This window comes from Siphateles boraxobius, unplaced genomic scaffold (genome assembly GCF_051911475.1).
Source record: "Siphateles boraxobius isolate OS27281-9 unplaced genomic scaffold, OSU_SipBor_1 18, whole genome shotgun sequence".
Taxonomy (NCBI): Eukaryota; Metazoa; Chordata; class Actinopteri; order Cypriniformes; family Leuciscidae; genus Siphateles; species Siphateles boraxobius.
This window is the reverse complement of record NW_027508788.1, coordinates 5,221,072-5,238,301: the sequence shown is the minus strand read 5'-3', so window position 1 is coordinate 5,238,301 and position 17,230 is coordinate 5,221,072. Positions and strand designations below refer to the sequence as shown.

The window sequence follows — 17,230 nt, the reverse complement described above, 5'->3', positions numbered from 1 at the left end:
GTTTATGGAAATCCTAGCATGGAAGTATTTGAACATCTAAAGACATCCTATATTTGTTTCTGTTCAGCATCAGACTGTCATCTGCAACGAGTATATAATTGAATGTTTTGAAATCGCTGTTCCTTTGGACTCTCCGTAGTCATCTCAAATCCGCTGCATCCTCAACAGCTGCTTATTCCAGTGCAAGGTCGAAATATATGATGAGATGTTTTGTATGTTGTCAGATGCAAAAAAGTGCAAATAACATTGAAAACACATGTTTACTGGGGGTCGTGTTGTACAAAGACAGGGAAGCAAAACAACTTGTTTCATAGTGACTTATAAATTAGTTTTGAGTTGCCATGTAACATTCGGTATTAATTAGCCTATTAAAAACCAAATTATGAGAACAATCCCAGTGTGCATTGTAACCCTAAAAATGTTTTAAAAAAATTACATGACATAATTTATGTAACAAGCTGTTCTGACCGAGAACTGCTGTGATTGCGTGGTCACATTGTACCCTCTAGTGGAGAAAAGCATACTGTCACTAGGTTCAGCTCTTTCTATGAAAATCAGGAGAAAAGCCTTGTCAGGCTAAAATGAACCAAGAATTATAAATATTACACAGCTTTATACAGTTACTAGTTATCAAAGACAGTATGAATGAATTAAATGAATACAATAGGTGTACATCTAGACTTCTCTTGACTGACGTGTGCTTCTTGAAGAAGCTTTTTGCTTAATTCTTGAGAAGACCTGGTGAAGGATCTTCTAGCACCGTAAGAAAAGTACTGTAAAACATAGCGCATGTTCATAACCCCCAAACCCCGACCCTGCCTAACATGCAGGGCTGCAGGTGCAACGTAAGACTTTCTTTGTTCAGTGTACTCCACATTACTCTCTCCCTCCTCTTCATTTAGTCTTCTGCTTATTTTTTGGTGTGGGGGTAGGGGAAGGTCCTTGGGCTGGTGAAGGTTTGGCCAGGGAAACCACAAGATCAACTCTAGAAAAGAAACGTGTAAAAGAATTGGCACAGAGAACATGATAAATTCAAGAAAATAAAGTTAATTACGTTATTACTGTTGAATAGTTCATTAAAGTCATATTGAATGTGTTTTGAGCATCATTTGTTTCTTTGCAAAGAGAAATTAAATGTTTGGAATGATGTAAAAGTTGCTTGATTTGTTTTTCTTCTTACTTACATTTCGGTGATTTTATCCACAAGTTTTTTGATTGCCTTAACAATCTTGTCAATCCTCCCCTGTTAAAAATGAAAATAAAAATTAAGTTTCAAGTTTGAAATAGCAAATGATGTGTGAAACAATGTGCATAAATTAGTGAGATCTAATAAAAAGTGCATTTCTGGTTAGGAAAATAAGGGTGGAGGGTGGTAAATTCCTTCTGTTACCTAACACATGGTTTCTCCTTTTTTTTACCTACACTCTTAAAAATAAGGGTTCCAAAATGGTGTTTTTGCAGCGATGCCATAGCAATTTGGGTTCTCCGAAAAACCTTTCGGTGAACAGTTCTTATATATTGATGTAAAAAGAAGTTGCTGCCTTAAAGTTTTAAGTACAGTCAACTTAGATGTTTAAGTCATTTCAATTGCATTAAACTGACTTAAAAAAGTTAAATCTTATAACTTGTCAAAAGAAAATGTTGAAAATTTATTTTCATAGTTATGCAATGTAAAAGCATATATTGTTATAACTTATTAATCATGTAATTTTTGAAGTGTATATTAACGTCCACACTAATGGACAATATATTTATTTTTATTCTAAGCGCGTACCCTACTTGTCTGTCACTTTAATGCTCGAGCTCGTTATTAGGGTGGAATCTGATTGGCTGTCAATGATTTTATTGTTCATTAGTTGAATAAAATCGTTCTGAAAGTGATTCCAACGATATTGTTTCTCAGTGCCATTATCATTATAGCTGTGGCGTGAACTCTGCTATTCTTTAATATTGAGAATGATTTTTAGAACTATATCTTTATAGTTATCGTCCTTGGTGTGAACGGGCCATTGGTGTGAAGAACATTTTAAAAATCTAAAGAACTTTTTGTGGAATGGAAACTTTCTATGGATGTTAAAGCTTCTTCATGGAACCATCGATGCCACAAACAGCCTTTATTTTGAGTGTAAGCATATTAAGGTTTTTTCAAAAGACTTTGAATGTATAAAATGTATAAAATCCAACTGATGTACAGTACTTACCTGTTGAAGTCTGTATAACAGTGGCAGAGAGAAGGCACATATCACACCTGTTCAGAAGTGAAAGGATTACATTAATGCCATGTAACATCAACACAGTTGTTTAGAATTCAGCGTTTTGGTGACTAATATTAGTTCAAAAAAATAGTTTCAGTTATGATTTGCTTTACATTACAAATTTCAGCAGGATATGCTTACCGGTCATCACCAGCGTGAGACCATTAGCTTGGACCCCGACATATGTCAACAAATACAGGAACACAACAAACTACACAAACAAATAAAATTCAGATAAAAGCATTAAATTTCATTTTGAATGGTTATACTTTAGACTTACATTAATTCATTTGCAAGATGCTTTTATCTGAAGAGATTAACAGTGCAATGTCCTTCATTGGTCTACAGTATATATTTGATATATGTTCCCTTGCTGAACCTGGGGAGCTACAGGAACCTTTTGTTCTTATAATAATAAAGTTCAGCTTTTTTACAAATATGAATTTCTTCACTTTCTCATGCTTATTCTCCCAGCACCTTTGTCTTTGGGAATGAAAGTGCATGGTAATATTTAATATCAGGACTAATTACGTAAGTCCCCTAATGTAGTGACAGTAGGTCATAAATTGCATTAAAAGCGTAAAAACCGCTTAGCTGAGGTGAGATATTTAAGATGTTTGCGAGACCTTCACTGAGTCCATGATGCTATCGATGAAGAACAGCCTCTTTATCTCGGTGACAGCCGTAGCAATCAGCAGAACGATTTGTTCCGCCATGCGGACTGTGTCCTCATCTGTCAGCGTGCGGTCCTCATCCAAATATGACCTTTTTAATAAAGAAAAGTGGACCAGCTGAGAAAGATTACATGCATTAATCCCAACTTATTCGAGTTGCTTTTCCCTCTGTCAAGTGGGAAATCTGTGGGAAATCTGCTCAACTGTTATGCATCTCAAGAATGAACATTTTAACCCATGAACAACTTGGTATGGACTGTATCAGAGTGAACTCGTCCATTCAAAACAGTTTGCAAATAGGGCAGACTGGGGTTGTTGTCTGTAATTTTATAAGCAATATCACATGAACAATAAGAGTGTTCTTTCCATAGCACACCACTATTTCGATGTTATTTTATACAGTTCAATAAAAAGGTTTATATTCTAATGTACTAAAGATGTTAATATTGAGTAGTTTAAATTTAAGACAACAATATTAGCAATTATGCTGTGTATTCTCCCTTCATCAATGAAAATACTTTCAAACAAATTCAAAGCTGAATCCCCGGAACCCTGCAAAAAAAACTATTAGCAAACAATTTAATAAATCTCTCCATAAAATACTGCTATGCATCTTCAAGCTACACACAGTAGGTGTTGCAGAGTACAGTTTCATTCCTCAATGAATCAGTGTTTTTTAACAAATTATTTGAGTGAATGATTCAAAAAGCTGTCACTTGTTTTGTTGTCAAATGCATAATTCAATTTTGCATTTAAATAGGTAGCCTACTATATCCATCCTAAATAGAATTTGAAATTATAATCAGGGGCTATTTACACACCCCGGTTTTTAAAGAAAAACGACTCGGTTACTAACGTAACCTCGGTTCCCTGAGAGGAGGGAACGAGTATTGCGTAAGTAGCTTAAGCTATGGGAAAACGTCTCGGTTACGTATGTAACCCTCGTTCCCTGAGTAGGGAACGGAGACGTTACGTCGGATGACGACGAATGGGGTTTCGCTTAGAACACCTATCGACTTCGAGTATTACAAAACGAGCCAATGGCAAAGAAATGCCATGGGTCTGCGGAATTTGCATAGCGTATCTCCGCCTTACCTCGTGGGTATAAAAGGAGGACGCCGGCAACAGGCAGATATGTTTCTTCGCTGAGGAGCCAAGACTGAGCTCAGGCGATCCCCGCGGTACAGCGGAAAGTGGCAGGAAGACGTAACGTCTCCGTTCCCTACTCAGGGAACGAGGGTTACATACGTAACCGAGACGTTCCCTTTCGTTGTCACTCCGAGTTACGTCGGATGACGACGAATGGGGTTACCAGTCTAATCACGCCACCTTATCAGCTGTCTTCCAGTGCCCTGCGTAAATCTGAGATCCCTGTCGTGAGACTGGCACGGACGAAGGACTCCTATTTAGCACAGGAATACCAAGGTACACTGGGGAGCATATCCCAAAGTTTAGGGGAAATATGCAATTACTGCCAACCCAGAGGGGGGGGACTTAGAGAATACACATATGACCCGAAGGAGACATATGGAGAACACTGGGGTGTCCAGCCGCAGGTGGAATATTTCAACCCCAGGGGTGGCAAGGTGGCTTGCCAAGGGAAAGACACATGCTCAAAGAGGCTTACAGTGGAAATACACATGTGGGGGTCACTCAGAGGAGGGACCATGCACACGGGAGGCACCTAGCCGACACGCAGGCAATAGACACTGGCGCCGACGTCAGGAGTGCTGGAGGAGCTCAGGGCTTCCGGGGAAGCTCACCTGAGGAGAATATCGCACGTATCCAGTCCGTGGAGTGGAATGGCGAGCAAGCGAAGACACCTGAGCGGGTCCGGTACTAGCTGGTTGAAGCGAGTACACGAGAGGACACTGGCTCCACTCGGAGATTAAAGAATCTGGCGAATGTGTTAGGTGTCGCCCAGCCTGCAGCTCTGCCGATGTCTGTTAGCGAGGCGCCATGCACTAGAGCCCAAGAGACCTCTCTAGACCGTGCGAACTGAATCGCATAGCCGAGCCGATGGTTCGCGCGGAACAGAAGGGAAGCTCTAGGCAGGCTCCCAACTGTGCCAGCGGCGTCGAGAACCACAGACGTCCCTCCGGTGGTGCAGCGAAGCGGAATGACCGGCCCAGACGTGGAAGGCATAGCGGCCCGGTGTGGGGGCAAGGTCAAAACCGCACCCTGACAGAGGAGGCCAGGGAAGGACCAGCGTTCCACAGGGGCCTGCTCTGTCAAGGGTCTGGCGACAGAGGGGGACAGGGGCGAAGCGGTCGTGGACGGCACGCCGTGTCAACCACCTCCGGGACAGAGGGGGACGAGGAGAGCACGGCATGTGGGCGGCGCTCTGTGTCGTCCGAACTCTCTGTGCTCAGAGACGGGAGAGTCAGTTCTTTGGAGAATAAGGATTCTTCCCCGGCCCTCACCCGGGGAAAGGAGTGGTCCTGCTACCAGCTCCTGGAAAGAACTGAGTCCCATCTCTGAGGAGCCCATCCCAAGAGCGCCGCTTAACCCGGCGTGTAGCGGGGGGCGGGGCTGGAGAGGACTATTTTGGCGTCCGACCGCGGCCTCCAGAGCCGGCCCGGCTGAGCGGGCGGGGTGGGAGCCGCGGGGGAGCGCCCACGGCGGTGGGCAGACCGAGGGACCTGAGCGGACGGCGGGGCCGTCGGGACAGAGTCAACCTCAGTCAGCTCCATCCCCAAGGAGCCCGTCTCAGGAGCGCCGCTTAACCCGGCGTGTAGCGGGGAGCGGGGCTGGAGAGGGGCTGTGGCGTCCGCCCGCGGCCCCCAGAGCCGGCCCGGGTGAACGGGCGGGGTGGGAGCCGCGGGGGGGCGCCTTCGGCGGTGGGCAGACCGAGGGACCTGGGCGGACGGCGGGGCCGTCGGGACAGAATCAACGTCAGTCTGCTCATGAGCGGCTGAGAGCTGTTGGTCAAGCCCTCAACCGCACCGCCGGAGAGGCCGACCTGGGATATGGGAATGTCGGACAGACGGGTCCGTGCGACATCCAGCACATCAGACAGGTTCAGCCACAGAATGGTGAGCATCACCTGACCCAGGGAGCGTACGGCCACTTTCGTCGCTCGGAGAGCAAGGTCAGTGACGGCGCGCAGCTCAGTGAAGAGCCCTGGGTCAGTCCCGCCCTCGTGCAGGTCCATGAGCATCTGGGTCAGCCATGGCATGCAGAGAGGCGGCTGCCAGTCCCGTGGCACTACAGGATTTAGCCACAAGCGTAGACGAAAAACTACAGGCCACGGGCGGGTGCTTAGGATTGCGCCGAGAAGAAGCACTCTGAGGACACATAGCATCGCAACAGAGCGTTCAGCCGGGGGAACCCCAGTGTACCCAAGGGCAGCGGCCCCATCGAGGGGAGGAAAGGCGGATGAGATCAGCGAGCGGTCCTGAGAAGACAAGGGGGTCTTCTAGGACTTCGAGATCTCATCATGCACGTCCGGGAAGAGAGTTATTGGGGTTTGCCACGGACGAGGGTCGGCGGCCTTACCCAAAACCAATCGTCCCAGGAAAGCATGGCCGTCATCTCCGGATCAGACTCAGGCACAGCCGTATGCACACCGGAAGGTGGCAGCTGTGACGAGCCCTCATTTCCAGAAGACTCAAGCCCACCTAGTGATGCTGCAACAGACATGGCATCTTCCTCTGTAGCTTCAACTGAAACACGCGGGCCACCAGAGGGTAGACTCGCGGAAATCAGCAGTTCACTAGCGGGCACCGTCATTGAAGAGGGGGGCTGGGGTCACGGACACGTAGTCGGCGCCTTGTTCCAGACCGTAACCCTCAGGTCACCCTGGCCACCAGCCGAAGATCGGGGGGTGGATGAGGGGACTCTCACTCTTGCGAGTTCACCGAGTCTCGACCTATATATGACGCGATGATCACGTTCCCTTGCCAGAACATGAGTCACCCACGAGCGCTGTTCAAGCATGATCAAACACACTAGACAGCGCTCGTGCCGATCAGAGTCCGATACCAGTCCGCTGCAACCAGAAATGCACGGGCGAGCCGTCTTTAAAAAGACATGCCGCGTGCAAGCTCTTTTATGAGAGGAGAGAAAAAAACTCCGCGATGTTGAAGCGCACAGGGAGACACACACACACTGGCAGATTACTGCACAGATCAGCAGGCACTGTGAGCTCGCTGCAGATCGCCGTCACACCAACACCGGAGAGAGAAGCTCGTCTCGTAGAGCGAAGTCAGAGATGTCTGTGGAGTGAAGAAATACTCTTGGCTCCGAAGCGAAAACATATCTGCCTGTTGCCGGCGTCCTCCTTTTATACCCACGAGGTAAGGCGGAGATACGCTATGCAAATTCCGCAGACCCATGGCATTTCTTTGCCATTGGCTCGTTTTGTAATACTCGAAGTCGATAGGTGTTCTAAGCGAAACCCCATTCGTCGTCATCCGACGTAACTCGGAGTGACAACGAAAGGGAACTCCTTTTCTCGAGAATACTGAAGTCTTTATGTAAAACGCATTGCAGCTGCACAGCTGACAGCAATGAACGAAGGAAACTCGGTCATTGGCTGTGCTGCGGCAACTTGCTCGAACCAATGACGGGACAACTCTGAATGCGCAACCAATGAGCGCACTTCGCACCCGCGCGCGTCAGAGCCCGTCAAGATGGGCGTGGCCAAGAGCTATTTATTGGGCGCCCCCTCATGAGAGTTCTTTAGGTTAAAACGACTGAAGCGAACTAACCAAGCACAAGCACGGCAGCTTACGCAATACTCGTTCCCTCCTCTCAGGGAACCGAGGTTACGTTAGTAACCGAGTCGTTCCCTTTCGAGAGGTCTCTCCTATTGCGTAAGTAGCTTACGCTATGGGAACACCATGCAAAACGCCGTGCATGCTGAACTTCGCCTTTGATAGCCAGAGGCAGGTGCCTGAGCTGAAAAGCAAAGTTATCATCCAACTAGCCGGCAGAGGCGAGCTTTATATGGGAAAAAATACAGAGCGGCTAGAAGGCGCTCAGTGTGACACAAGCACATACATAATCTAGATACGAACTCGTAGTTCAACTAGCATCATGCTGATAGTACATTGGAATGCAATGACGGGACCTGTAGGTTGTAGAACCTGATAAATGTGGACGGTGAGGCCCAGCCTGCCGCCGCACAAATATCCTCGATCGGTATCCCGCTCGACCATGCCCAGGAAGAAGCCACACTCCTGGTGGAGTGTGCTTTGACTCCCCAGGGGCATTGAAGTCCCTTAGCTTCATAAGCCAGTGCTATAGCCTCAACTATCCAGTGAGAGATTCTCTGCTTTGAAACGGCGGAACCTTTCGTACGGCCACCAAAGCATACAAACAGTTGTTCTGTCTGTCTGAATAGGGCAGAACGCTCCAAATACACTCTGAGAGCCCTAACGGGGCAGAGTGGATTAGCGCGTGTTCGTCTGCTGGAGACGACAGCGCAGTTAGGGAGATAACCTGTGCTCTGAAGGGAGTGGTAAGCACTTTAGGAATATACCCGTGTTTCGGTCTAAGGACGACCCTGCAGTCGTTAGGTCCGAATTCTAGGCAGGCAGCGCTTGTCGAAAGCGCGTGCAGGTCGCCCACTCTCTTGACCGAGGCGAGTGCCAGCAAGAGCGCAGTCTTAAGCGAGAGCTGTTTAAGGTGCACGGTTCGGAGTGGTTCGAACGGGGGCCCCTTAAGAGCGTCTAGGACAGTAGCTAGGTCCCAGATCGGCACTGAGGGGGGGCGTGAAGGGTTCAACCTCCTAGCGCCCCTTAGGAAACGAATAATTAGGTCGTTTCTTCCCAATGGACGTTCCATTACAGGGTCGTGTGACGCTGTGATGGCCGCCACATATACTTTGAGCGTGGAGGGGGTGCGGCCCGCCTCCAGAAGCCCTTGTAGAAAAGCGAGTACGTTCGTAATCTCGCATGTTTCAGGGTTCAGGCCCTTGGCATTACACCAGTCACTGAACACTTTCCATTTCTGAGCATATAAGCGTCTCGTGGAGGGCGCCCGCGCCTCAGCGATGGTTTTTAGTGCTCCGCTCGTGAGGTTCCTGGGAACCCGTTGAGGGGCCATGCATGAAGGGCCCACAGATCGGGGCGGGGATGAAATATCATCCCGCTGGCCTGACTGAGGAGGTCTTGCCTCAGTGGAATCGGCCGTGGTGCAGATTGCATTTGCATCAGATCTGGAAACCATGTTTGGTTCTTCCAGAGTGGGGCTATCAGAAGCACTGCGTTTTGCTCCTCTCTGACCCGACTGATGACCTGTGGCAGCATCGCGATCTGGGGAAAAGCATATAAGGGGCGGCTCGGCCAGCTCTGGGCGAGTGCGTCCGTGCTTTTCGTGAAGAAAAGAGAGCAGTGCGCGTTCTCCTTGGAGGCGAAGAGGTCGATCTCCGCTTTGCCAAAGGTTTTCCATAACCACTGAATCGTCAGCGGGTTGAGAGCCCATTCCCCTGGGAGAATCTTGTCTCTAGATAGCATGTCTGCCCCCTGGTTCAGGGCGCCTGGCACATGCGCTGCTCTCAGCGAGCGCAAGTTGTGCTGGGACCATAAAATGAGTCTCCTGGCCATTGAATGCATGAAGCTCGACCTGAGTCCACCCTGGCGATTTATGTACGACACTACCGTCATGTTGTCCGTTCGGACCAGGACGTGTTCGTTTTTTAGATGTGGAAGCAGGGCTCTGAGAGCCAAAGCGACCGCTTTCATCTCCAGACATTTTATGTGTAGGCGCTTTTCCGGGTTTGACCAAAAGCTGGAGACAGGCCTGCCCTCGTAAAGGGCCCCCCAACCTATTTTGGAGGCATCTGTCGTTATCATCTTTCTCCTTGTGTTCACACCCAGACTCACGCCTGACTGGTACCAGTCGGCGGCTTTCCAGTGCGTCAGGGCTTTTATACAGCCGTGGTTCGCTCTGATTAAAAGGTGGCCCGAACGCCACGCGTGAGTAGGGACGCGGCTCTTGAGCCAGCGTTGGAGAGGGCGCATATGCAACAATCCTAGCTGGAGTACGGCGATGCTGAGGCCATGAGACCAAGCATCCTCTGAAACCGCTTGACGGGGGCGCGCGCGCCCGCCCTGAATGATGTTGCAAGGTGGTGAGATGGTGAGCGCGCGCTGTGATGAGAGACGCGCTGTCATTTGCATCGAGTCTAGAACTATTCCCAGGAAAGAAATCCTCTGGCTGGGAGATAGTATGCTTTTTGCAAAATTGATCCTTAGATCCAGGCATTCTAAATGGCTGATAATCCAAGATCTGTGTGTTATTAACTGACTCTCTGATTGTGCTAGGACCAGCCAGTCGTCGAGATAATTCGCACTCCCCTTCGTCTCAAGGGGGAAAGTGCTGCATCCATACATTTCATGAATGTACGGGGAGCCAGGGACAGGCCGAACGGAAGTACTGTGTACTGGTAAGACTGTCCCTCGAAAGCGAATCTCAGAAACGGCCTGTGATGAGGCCCTATTGGAATGTGAAAGTAAGCATCTTTCAGATCCACTGAGAGAAACCAATCTCCTGGGCGTACTTGCGCGAGGATATGCTTGGTTGTTAACATTCTGAACGAGCGAATCATTAGTGCTTTGTTCAGGTGTCTGAGATCTAGGATGGGGCGGAGACCGCCATCCTTTTTCGGGACGAGAAAATAGCGGCTGTAAAAACCTTCCTCGCTCATAGAGGGGGGAACAGTTTCCACAGCGCCCTTTTCTATTAGTTTGCGCACCTCGGTGCGTAGAACATGTGAACACTCCTTTCTCACTTTCGTCTCGACCACAGTCGTAAAACGTGGTGGTCTGCAAGCGAACTGGAGCGAGTATCCGTGCTTTACTATATCCAATACCCATTTCGGCATATCTGGAATGTTTTCCCATGCCGCTGCGTGTACAGATATGGGCTGAATACAGGCTAGGGGCGGGCCGCTGTGACATAGGGACCCGGCCAGCGAATCGCCTGAGCTCGTAGCTCTCAGAGGCGCGGGCGCGCGCTGAGCAGCTGAGTGAATGGGCGCGTGTGTGATTACAACAGCGCGCGCCGTGTCTGTAAAACTCGCAGCCTGAGCTGGGGTTATGTTTGACACTGTAAGGACAGTGTTTATAAGTGGGGGTGCATAAACAGTGGTAGGCACACTCGTCACTTTTATAATGTTTCCCGCTTTTACTGGGGGTGAATTTATAACTGTGTGAACAGTGCTTGTGTGTAGTGGTGCGTACATGACCGTAGGCACGTGATCTACATTCATGGGGCGCGCAGCCTGAGCTGGGAATGAATTTGGCACTGTTTTGACAGTATCTGGGAATGAACACTTTGTGGACATGTGAACCCTTAGTGACACAGGCAGAAAAAGACTCTTTTTGTGTTTTCTGTGCGTCGCCGTAAAAACGGCGTTTGTTTGCAGGTGAGCGAGCTCTTTGACTGGCCCATTGACTGCTGTATGGACATATCCTTCGTGGCTCGTGGAGCTATATCAGTTGCGCTGCGTAGGTCCCTGAAGGCTTCGGGTTCGGGGCCAGACTCGTCCATAGAGCGGAGAAGTTTGGCTTGGAACACTTGAAGTACCGCCATTGAGTGAAGCGCTGATGCAGCTTGGCCGGCGGCGGCGTAGGCGCGACCGGCGAGAGCAGAAGTAGTGCGGCAGGGCTTCGAGGGGTGGGAAGCTTTGGCTTTCCATCCGGTGGTGGAGGGCGGGCAGAGATGATTGGCCACGGCCTCCTCGAGGGGCGGTGTTCCCTCGTAGCCTCTTTCCTTCGCGCTGTCCACAGAGGAGAGCGAAGAAGAAAAAGAAGGCTTTAAGCACGCAGAGTGGGGGGCTTTCCACGACTTGGTGAGTTCGTCGTGAACTTCCGGGAAGAAGGGAGAAGGCCTTTGCCGAGGGGCCTGCTGGCGCCCCTGCAGAAACCACTCATCCAATCGGCTCCGGGTTGGTTCTTCGGGAGAAGACCAATCGAGCCCGAGGTCTTCCACGGCCTTAGAGAGGACACGGATAATCTCGATATTAGGGGTGTAACGATTCGTTTTAACAACGATTCGATTCGTATCACGATACGTGGTTGTCGATACGATTCAAGGACGATATTGGTTCATTTAGAACGATACGATCCGAAACGATTCAGTGACTTGAAATCGATTCAGTAACTTTTTAGCCAAAAATGCAACCAGTGTGACTGAAATAAATACCTGGATACTGGACAGTGCAGGTAAAGTTTCCTAGATTCCTGTTGTTTCTTGTAAGGGAATCAGGTATCAATTAATTATGGATATAAACAAACAAGACAACACTTTTGTACTTTACTTGACCTTTGCATATTCTACAAACAGCGAGCGACTTATTTAAAACATCGCCGTCTTTGCAAAATCCAAAGTGTTTCCACACACTGGACCGCAATGGAGGCTTGATGATTTCTCGCTCGTCGGCATCTCCTCTGTATTCCGCCATGCTATGTTTTGACTTTGCGCCGCTGCTGGCGCGTGGCGATGACGTCACATATAGGCAGACTAAATCGAGTAATGTTTAACGCCTTTATCATTAAAAGTGCTAAGAAAAAACGTCCATATAAAGTCTGACATGCTTAAATCTAATACGTTATTTCCTAGTATCGATACAATCGATTGATTACCTTTTAAAACGATATTAGATCGATATATGTCGTACGGAATGCCAATTTGCCGAGCACAGATCGATGTAGTTGGATCATAGGAATATAAATCGATACATCGATGCATCGATGAATCGTTACACCCCTACTCGATATCCATGGTGGAGCCCCCGCTCGTGCTAGCTAGCGTCGTCGGGGCGGGGTCGAGAGTGGAGCCCGGCCAGTCGTCCGATGCAGCGTCGATGGACAAGCTGTCATCTATTCCCCCATCGTCCTCGGACGCGCCGAAAGTCACAAGGCCCACCGCTCTGCTAGAGGGGTGTAGGTCCGGCTGGGTGAACTGAACCGGCGGTGGGGAAGGCAAGAGCGGCGGTGAAGCACGCGGAGACTGGCTCGGCGTGACGTCACTGAGCTCAGGTTCAGGAAGCCTCTGTGAGCGGCGCTTTTTCTTGCGCGGCTCAAACAGAGGGGTGGCGGCGATGGGCTCGCTCACGGCGAAAGCGGCGGGGCGAGCCCGCAGTGCGGAGAGACCCAGGTCATCCCATTCCGGGCATCCGCCCTTGGTCAAAGCAGCTTCTGCGTGGTCCCGGCCCAGGCAGCGAGCGCAGATGATGTGACGATCCCCGTCCGGGAGAAGGTCTCTGCACGACGCGCAGGAAGGCATTTGAAACAACGCCTCAGAAATTTGCTCTTTTACAAGTGTCGCGGGGCGAACAGATGTAAAGATACTTGCGTGTGTGGCACGCCGGATGGCTCAGTAGGATGGCGTTCGAAGGCGGCTGAAGGTGCCGACGTCCTCGTAGCAATCCCGCTGGTATGCTTTTCGACGGCGGCGAAGGCTTCAATAATCCAGAGGATCCAGCGAAGAAGGTGTTCGCTGAAGGAGATTAAATCTAAAGAACTCTCATGACGGGGCGCCCAATAAATAGCTCTTGGCCACGCCCATCTTGACGGGCTCTGACGCGCGCGGGCGCGAAGCGCGCTCATTGGTCGCGCATTCAGAGTCGCCCCGTCATTGGTTCGAGCAAGTTGCCGCAGCACAGCCAATGACCGAGCTTCCTTCGTTCATTGCTGTCAGCTGTGCAGTTGCAATGCGTTTTACATAAAGACTTCAGTATTCTCGAGAAAAGGAGTTTTCCCATAGCGTAAGCTACTTACGCAATAGGAGAGGCCTCTCAGGGAACTGAAAACTTTTAATGCGTTTTGGTCGTTCATTTACACGACAACAGTGTTTTGGGGGGCCTGAAAACACAAACCTTTGAAAACAAGATTTGAAGTGCAAGATTTTTAAAACGATACTGTTACGCCACAGTGTAAACTTCAAAATCAAAAATTTGTTGAAATGGTGACGTCATGCGCATGCTTATTACGTGTTCAATCTATAGGCGCCTAGTGTTTCTTTACAAAGTGACATCGGTAATTGCTGGCCTCTCATGCATAATATGCAAATTAAATACTTCTTCACAAAAACAGTGCATAATAGTGCATAGTATACGTAAGAGAACTGGGATTCAGCAACAGTGTTTGTGAGCAAATTGTTTAAGTGAGTGATTAAATGACTTTTTTATTGTTTAATGAATCTGTTTTAGAACGAATCAACTCTGTTACTGTTACTCTGAACCGACTTCTGTTACTATTCCATTTACTCTTAAGAGCTACAGTAAACAGCAGTGTCAGATACACATTTGAGGTTATTGCTGTTTAAACTGTTATTGTTTTACAGCATACTCACTGGAAGGGATGAGATCCATCGCTGATGCGGACAAGTGTCAAAGCTTTGTAAAGGAAGCGTACAGGGAGGGTGAAGGCCATAATGCCCAAACCGAGGTTGGACAGGATCGTGATGGCACTGAGCTGGAACAAACAAGCCAAACCCACAACCAAACCAGTAAACACCAGCCCGGTGGTCCCCACATCTCGCCAGTATAACAGATCCAACACTAGAGAGGGCAAGAAAAATGAATGTGTGGAACGTCAGGGAAATAAACATATAAAGAGGCATAGCCAGGCTGAAAGATGGAAAGCGACTGAGGGAGAAATGCAAAGATCATGCAGTACTGCTTTGAAGTCGGCCCCAAAAAGGGATGCAGATGTGCAGGTTTGCACAGTGTCTGGTATTGTGTGTGGTAAAATAGAGTAATAGACTATCATATTACAGATTTTCATCCATACTTTGAGTGATTCCACAAACTTTAGTTGAGTGAATTCACTTTAGAATGAATGATTGATACAATTTTAAAGACATTCTCTGTTTTCGAAACTGTCTTTTCTCTTCTAAATTTAAACCAAATTATTAGTATTATTTTGGAGAATTAAGACATTTTAGCAGAGAAGAGAGTAAGCAAATTGGCCTATATTTCACTCTAGGCTTTTTACAGTTATGCTTTCTGTACACCTTAAGACTTTGAAAATATTTAGAAAGACTTTATAAGATTATCAGCTCACATCTAAAGACTTGGGTTCACAGTTTTTAGTCTCAGACTAAAGACTTGCGATAATATCAAACATGTTTGATATGAAAGACTAGAGAAAGACTGGCATAAATTGGGTCGCCGATTGCAGATTATCACCTCACATTTAACGGTCGAGACGACGGGAGCGCACCGAGACTCCAGGAAGATTCCTAAAGACTGCCGGTCTTTTGTTTGAGACTGTGAAAATCCATTGGTGTACGCCCAGCATTAGTGGGACTTTTAATTTGATGAAAGACTAAAATCCACATTTGCATTTTGTTTGAACTGTAATTTTATACCCCAAATATATGTGAGGAAAATTATAGATTAATTGTTAAATAAAGCACGGATTTCCTTATGTCCCTTAATTTGAATGTCAGCCTATGTCAAATAATGGAAGTGACATCATACATAGAAAGCTGAATCATCTCTGTCAAGAAGGGTTCTCTCTTTTTTTCTCCCTAATGTGTAATGTATGATAATTTAGGTTTGACAGAGGGGAGAATAATAGGGGCCATATGTGAACACATAAACATCTGTAACCTTTTTTTAATCAGCTAGCAGGAAGCTTTAGCAGTGAGTGGTCATGTATTACTGTCAAAACAACATTTGTTGAGAGTAAAATAGTTGTGATCGGGATGTATTTAATGTACTGAAATTGCAACATGTTATCATTGTAGTGATAATGTCGTTCAGCCACCAAAGTATCCAACTTTGTTTGTGTAAAATGAGATATTTACCAGTAATGGGGTAGAGTACATATTGAGTATCCAAAAACAAAATATTATAATACTCTGAAAAGACTAAACATTCTCAGTCTTCTTTGTGGTGAATTTCAGGACATGAAAACAACACAAAAGGACAGAAAAGAACAAGTGGAATTAAAAAGTTCACAGAAACATAAAGGAGTGGCCTTAATGCTGTCAAGAACTTTACTGAGATTTAGTTTTTTAATTTTAAAAAGGCTGTCAGAGATTTTTCATTTAGCATTGATTATTGATTATTATGACAAGCAGACATGTGATCAGGGCCGACTCCACCAGAAACACTTGATGAAACCAAGTCATTGTCCAGCCAAGCTTGATCACATTATATACCCCAGGCTGTGCCAAACACGCCAAGTCTATAAACGCTTACAATTTTGTCTGCATCTGAACAGACTAACCTGAATCGTCCACTGTCCAGTTGTCCAAGAGCACATCTATCACTTATTGGCACATTATTTTGTACAACTGCAATAAATTAGAGCAAATGCTCTTTGAGACAAACATATGAGATAAACAGACAAGTAGCCCTTGTGTCAGAGAGAGTGCATGGACACAACCCAAGTGGAACAGCTAATGGCAGTGTGCATTTTCACGCCCTTTCCGCTGTAAAGCCAATAGACCCCAACAGCTGTTGATTTCGATTATCTTTCAAACGCAGGTGCAAATCTGTGCTGTGGCGCTCACTGGTGCAAAGCTGAAGGAGCCATTATCAGATCAATCCAAACCCTCGGAAATCTTCTCTACTAAAAAAATCTTCCACGAGGCATTCACTCCTCTTTATTGCTGCCTAACATGGCCGGGTCAGATTGAATCTCTCCGGGGAGACTTATATGCCAGCACTGCCAAAATAAGACTGAGAGAAGATCTCACCTCCTTCTTTCAGACATCAATGCTTCCTTTTCTCCCTCTGCCTCAAAATCCTAGAGTCATGCATCAGTCCGCTCCTGAAAGCAGTCCATCCATCAGATTCCCATTGAGAAGTCATGTGTGATGTGCTGACTAGTCAGTATTAGGCTACTATACCTCTAGTGTAAGCCACTCAACTTCAGTCTGATCCCCCCGCCCACACACAAACACACGCACACACACACACACACACACACACACTTTCCTAAGTTACAACCTGCTCTTCACATACCAGCACATTACACATGTAAACAATATAGCTCAGGAGACCTCAGTCCCAGTGCTGTTCGGTTTTTGCGGAAGACTCTCACCTTTGCTGGCCATTTCTGCTGCTTCCACACCGAACCCCCTCTCCTCCCAGAACTCCACGAACCCTCTGGGCTTTTTTTGGCCATCCTAGCGTTGTCAGCAGGAAAGGGTTGGTCTGACCTAATAATATCTCAACCACTTGGACACTCCATCTTTACAAACACACACATACACAGCTATGATCCCACATGGGCGGTTCTGAGCTTAAGGAACCTGAGACGTCAGCATATGTCTGCGTGTAGACAAGTCTTCATCTCATGGGAAATGGATAACCTTAGATACGGGCAAATTACT

At 47.5% G+C, this 17,230-nt stretch overlaps 1 protein-coding gene across 1 annotated transcript; it reads right to left on the bottom strand.

Annotated features, from left to right (window-relative positions):
- Positions 1-241: 241 nt before the first annotated feature.
- rtn2b (reticulon 2b) lies at positions 242-17,009 on the bottom strand. The gene is made up of 7 exons (XM_077233007.1): positions 16,939-17,009; positions 14,234-14,441; positions 2,882-3,020; positions 2,397-2,466; positions 2,202-2,248; positions 1,185-1,243; positions 242-985 (listed from the first exon to the last, which is right to left on the bottom strand). Exons 1-7 carry the CDS (start codon positions 16,949-16,951, stop codon positions 895-897), a joined length of 627 nt encoding a protein of 208 aa, XP_077089122.1. The 5' UTR covers positions 16,952-17,009; the 3' UTR covers positions 242-894.
- Between the last annotated feature and the right edge of the window lie 221 nt (positions 17,010-17,230).

Excerpts from the sequence above, each read along its gene's own strand:
- rtn2b (XM_077233007.1), bottom strand. Across the intron at positions 3,021-14,233 it reads GATGGATCTCATCCCTTCCA|GTCATATTTGGATGAGGACC; the intron begins GTGAGTATGCTG and ends TTTATTAAAAAG. Across the intron at positions 2,467-2,881 it reads GCATCATGGACTCAGTGAAG|TTTGTTGTGTTCCTGTATTT; the intron begins GTCTCGCAAACA and ends TTGTTTGTGTAG.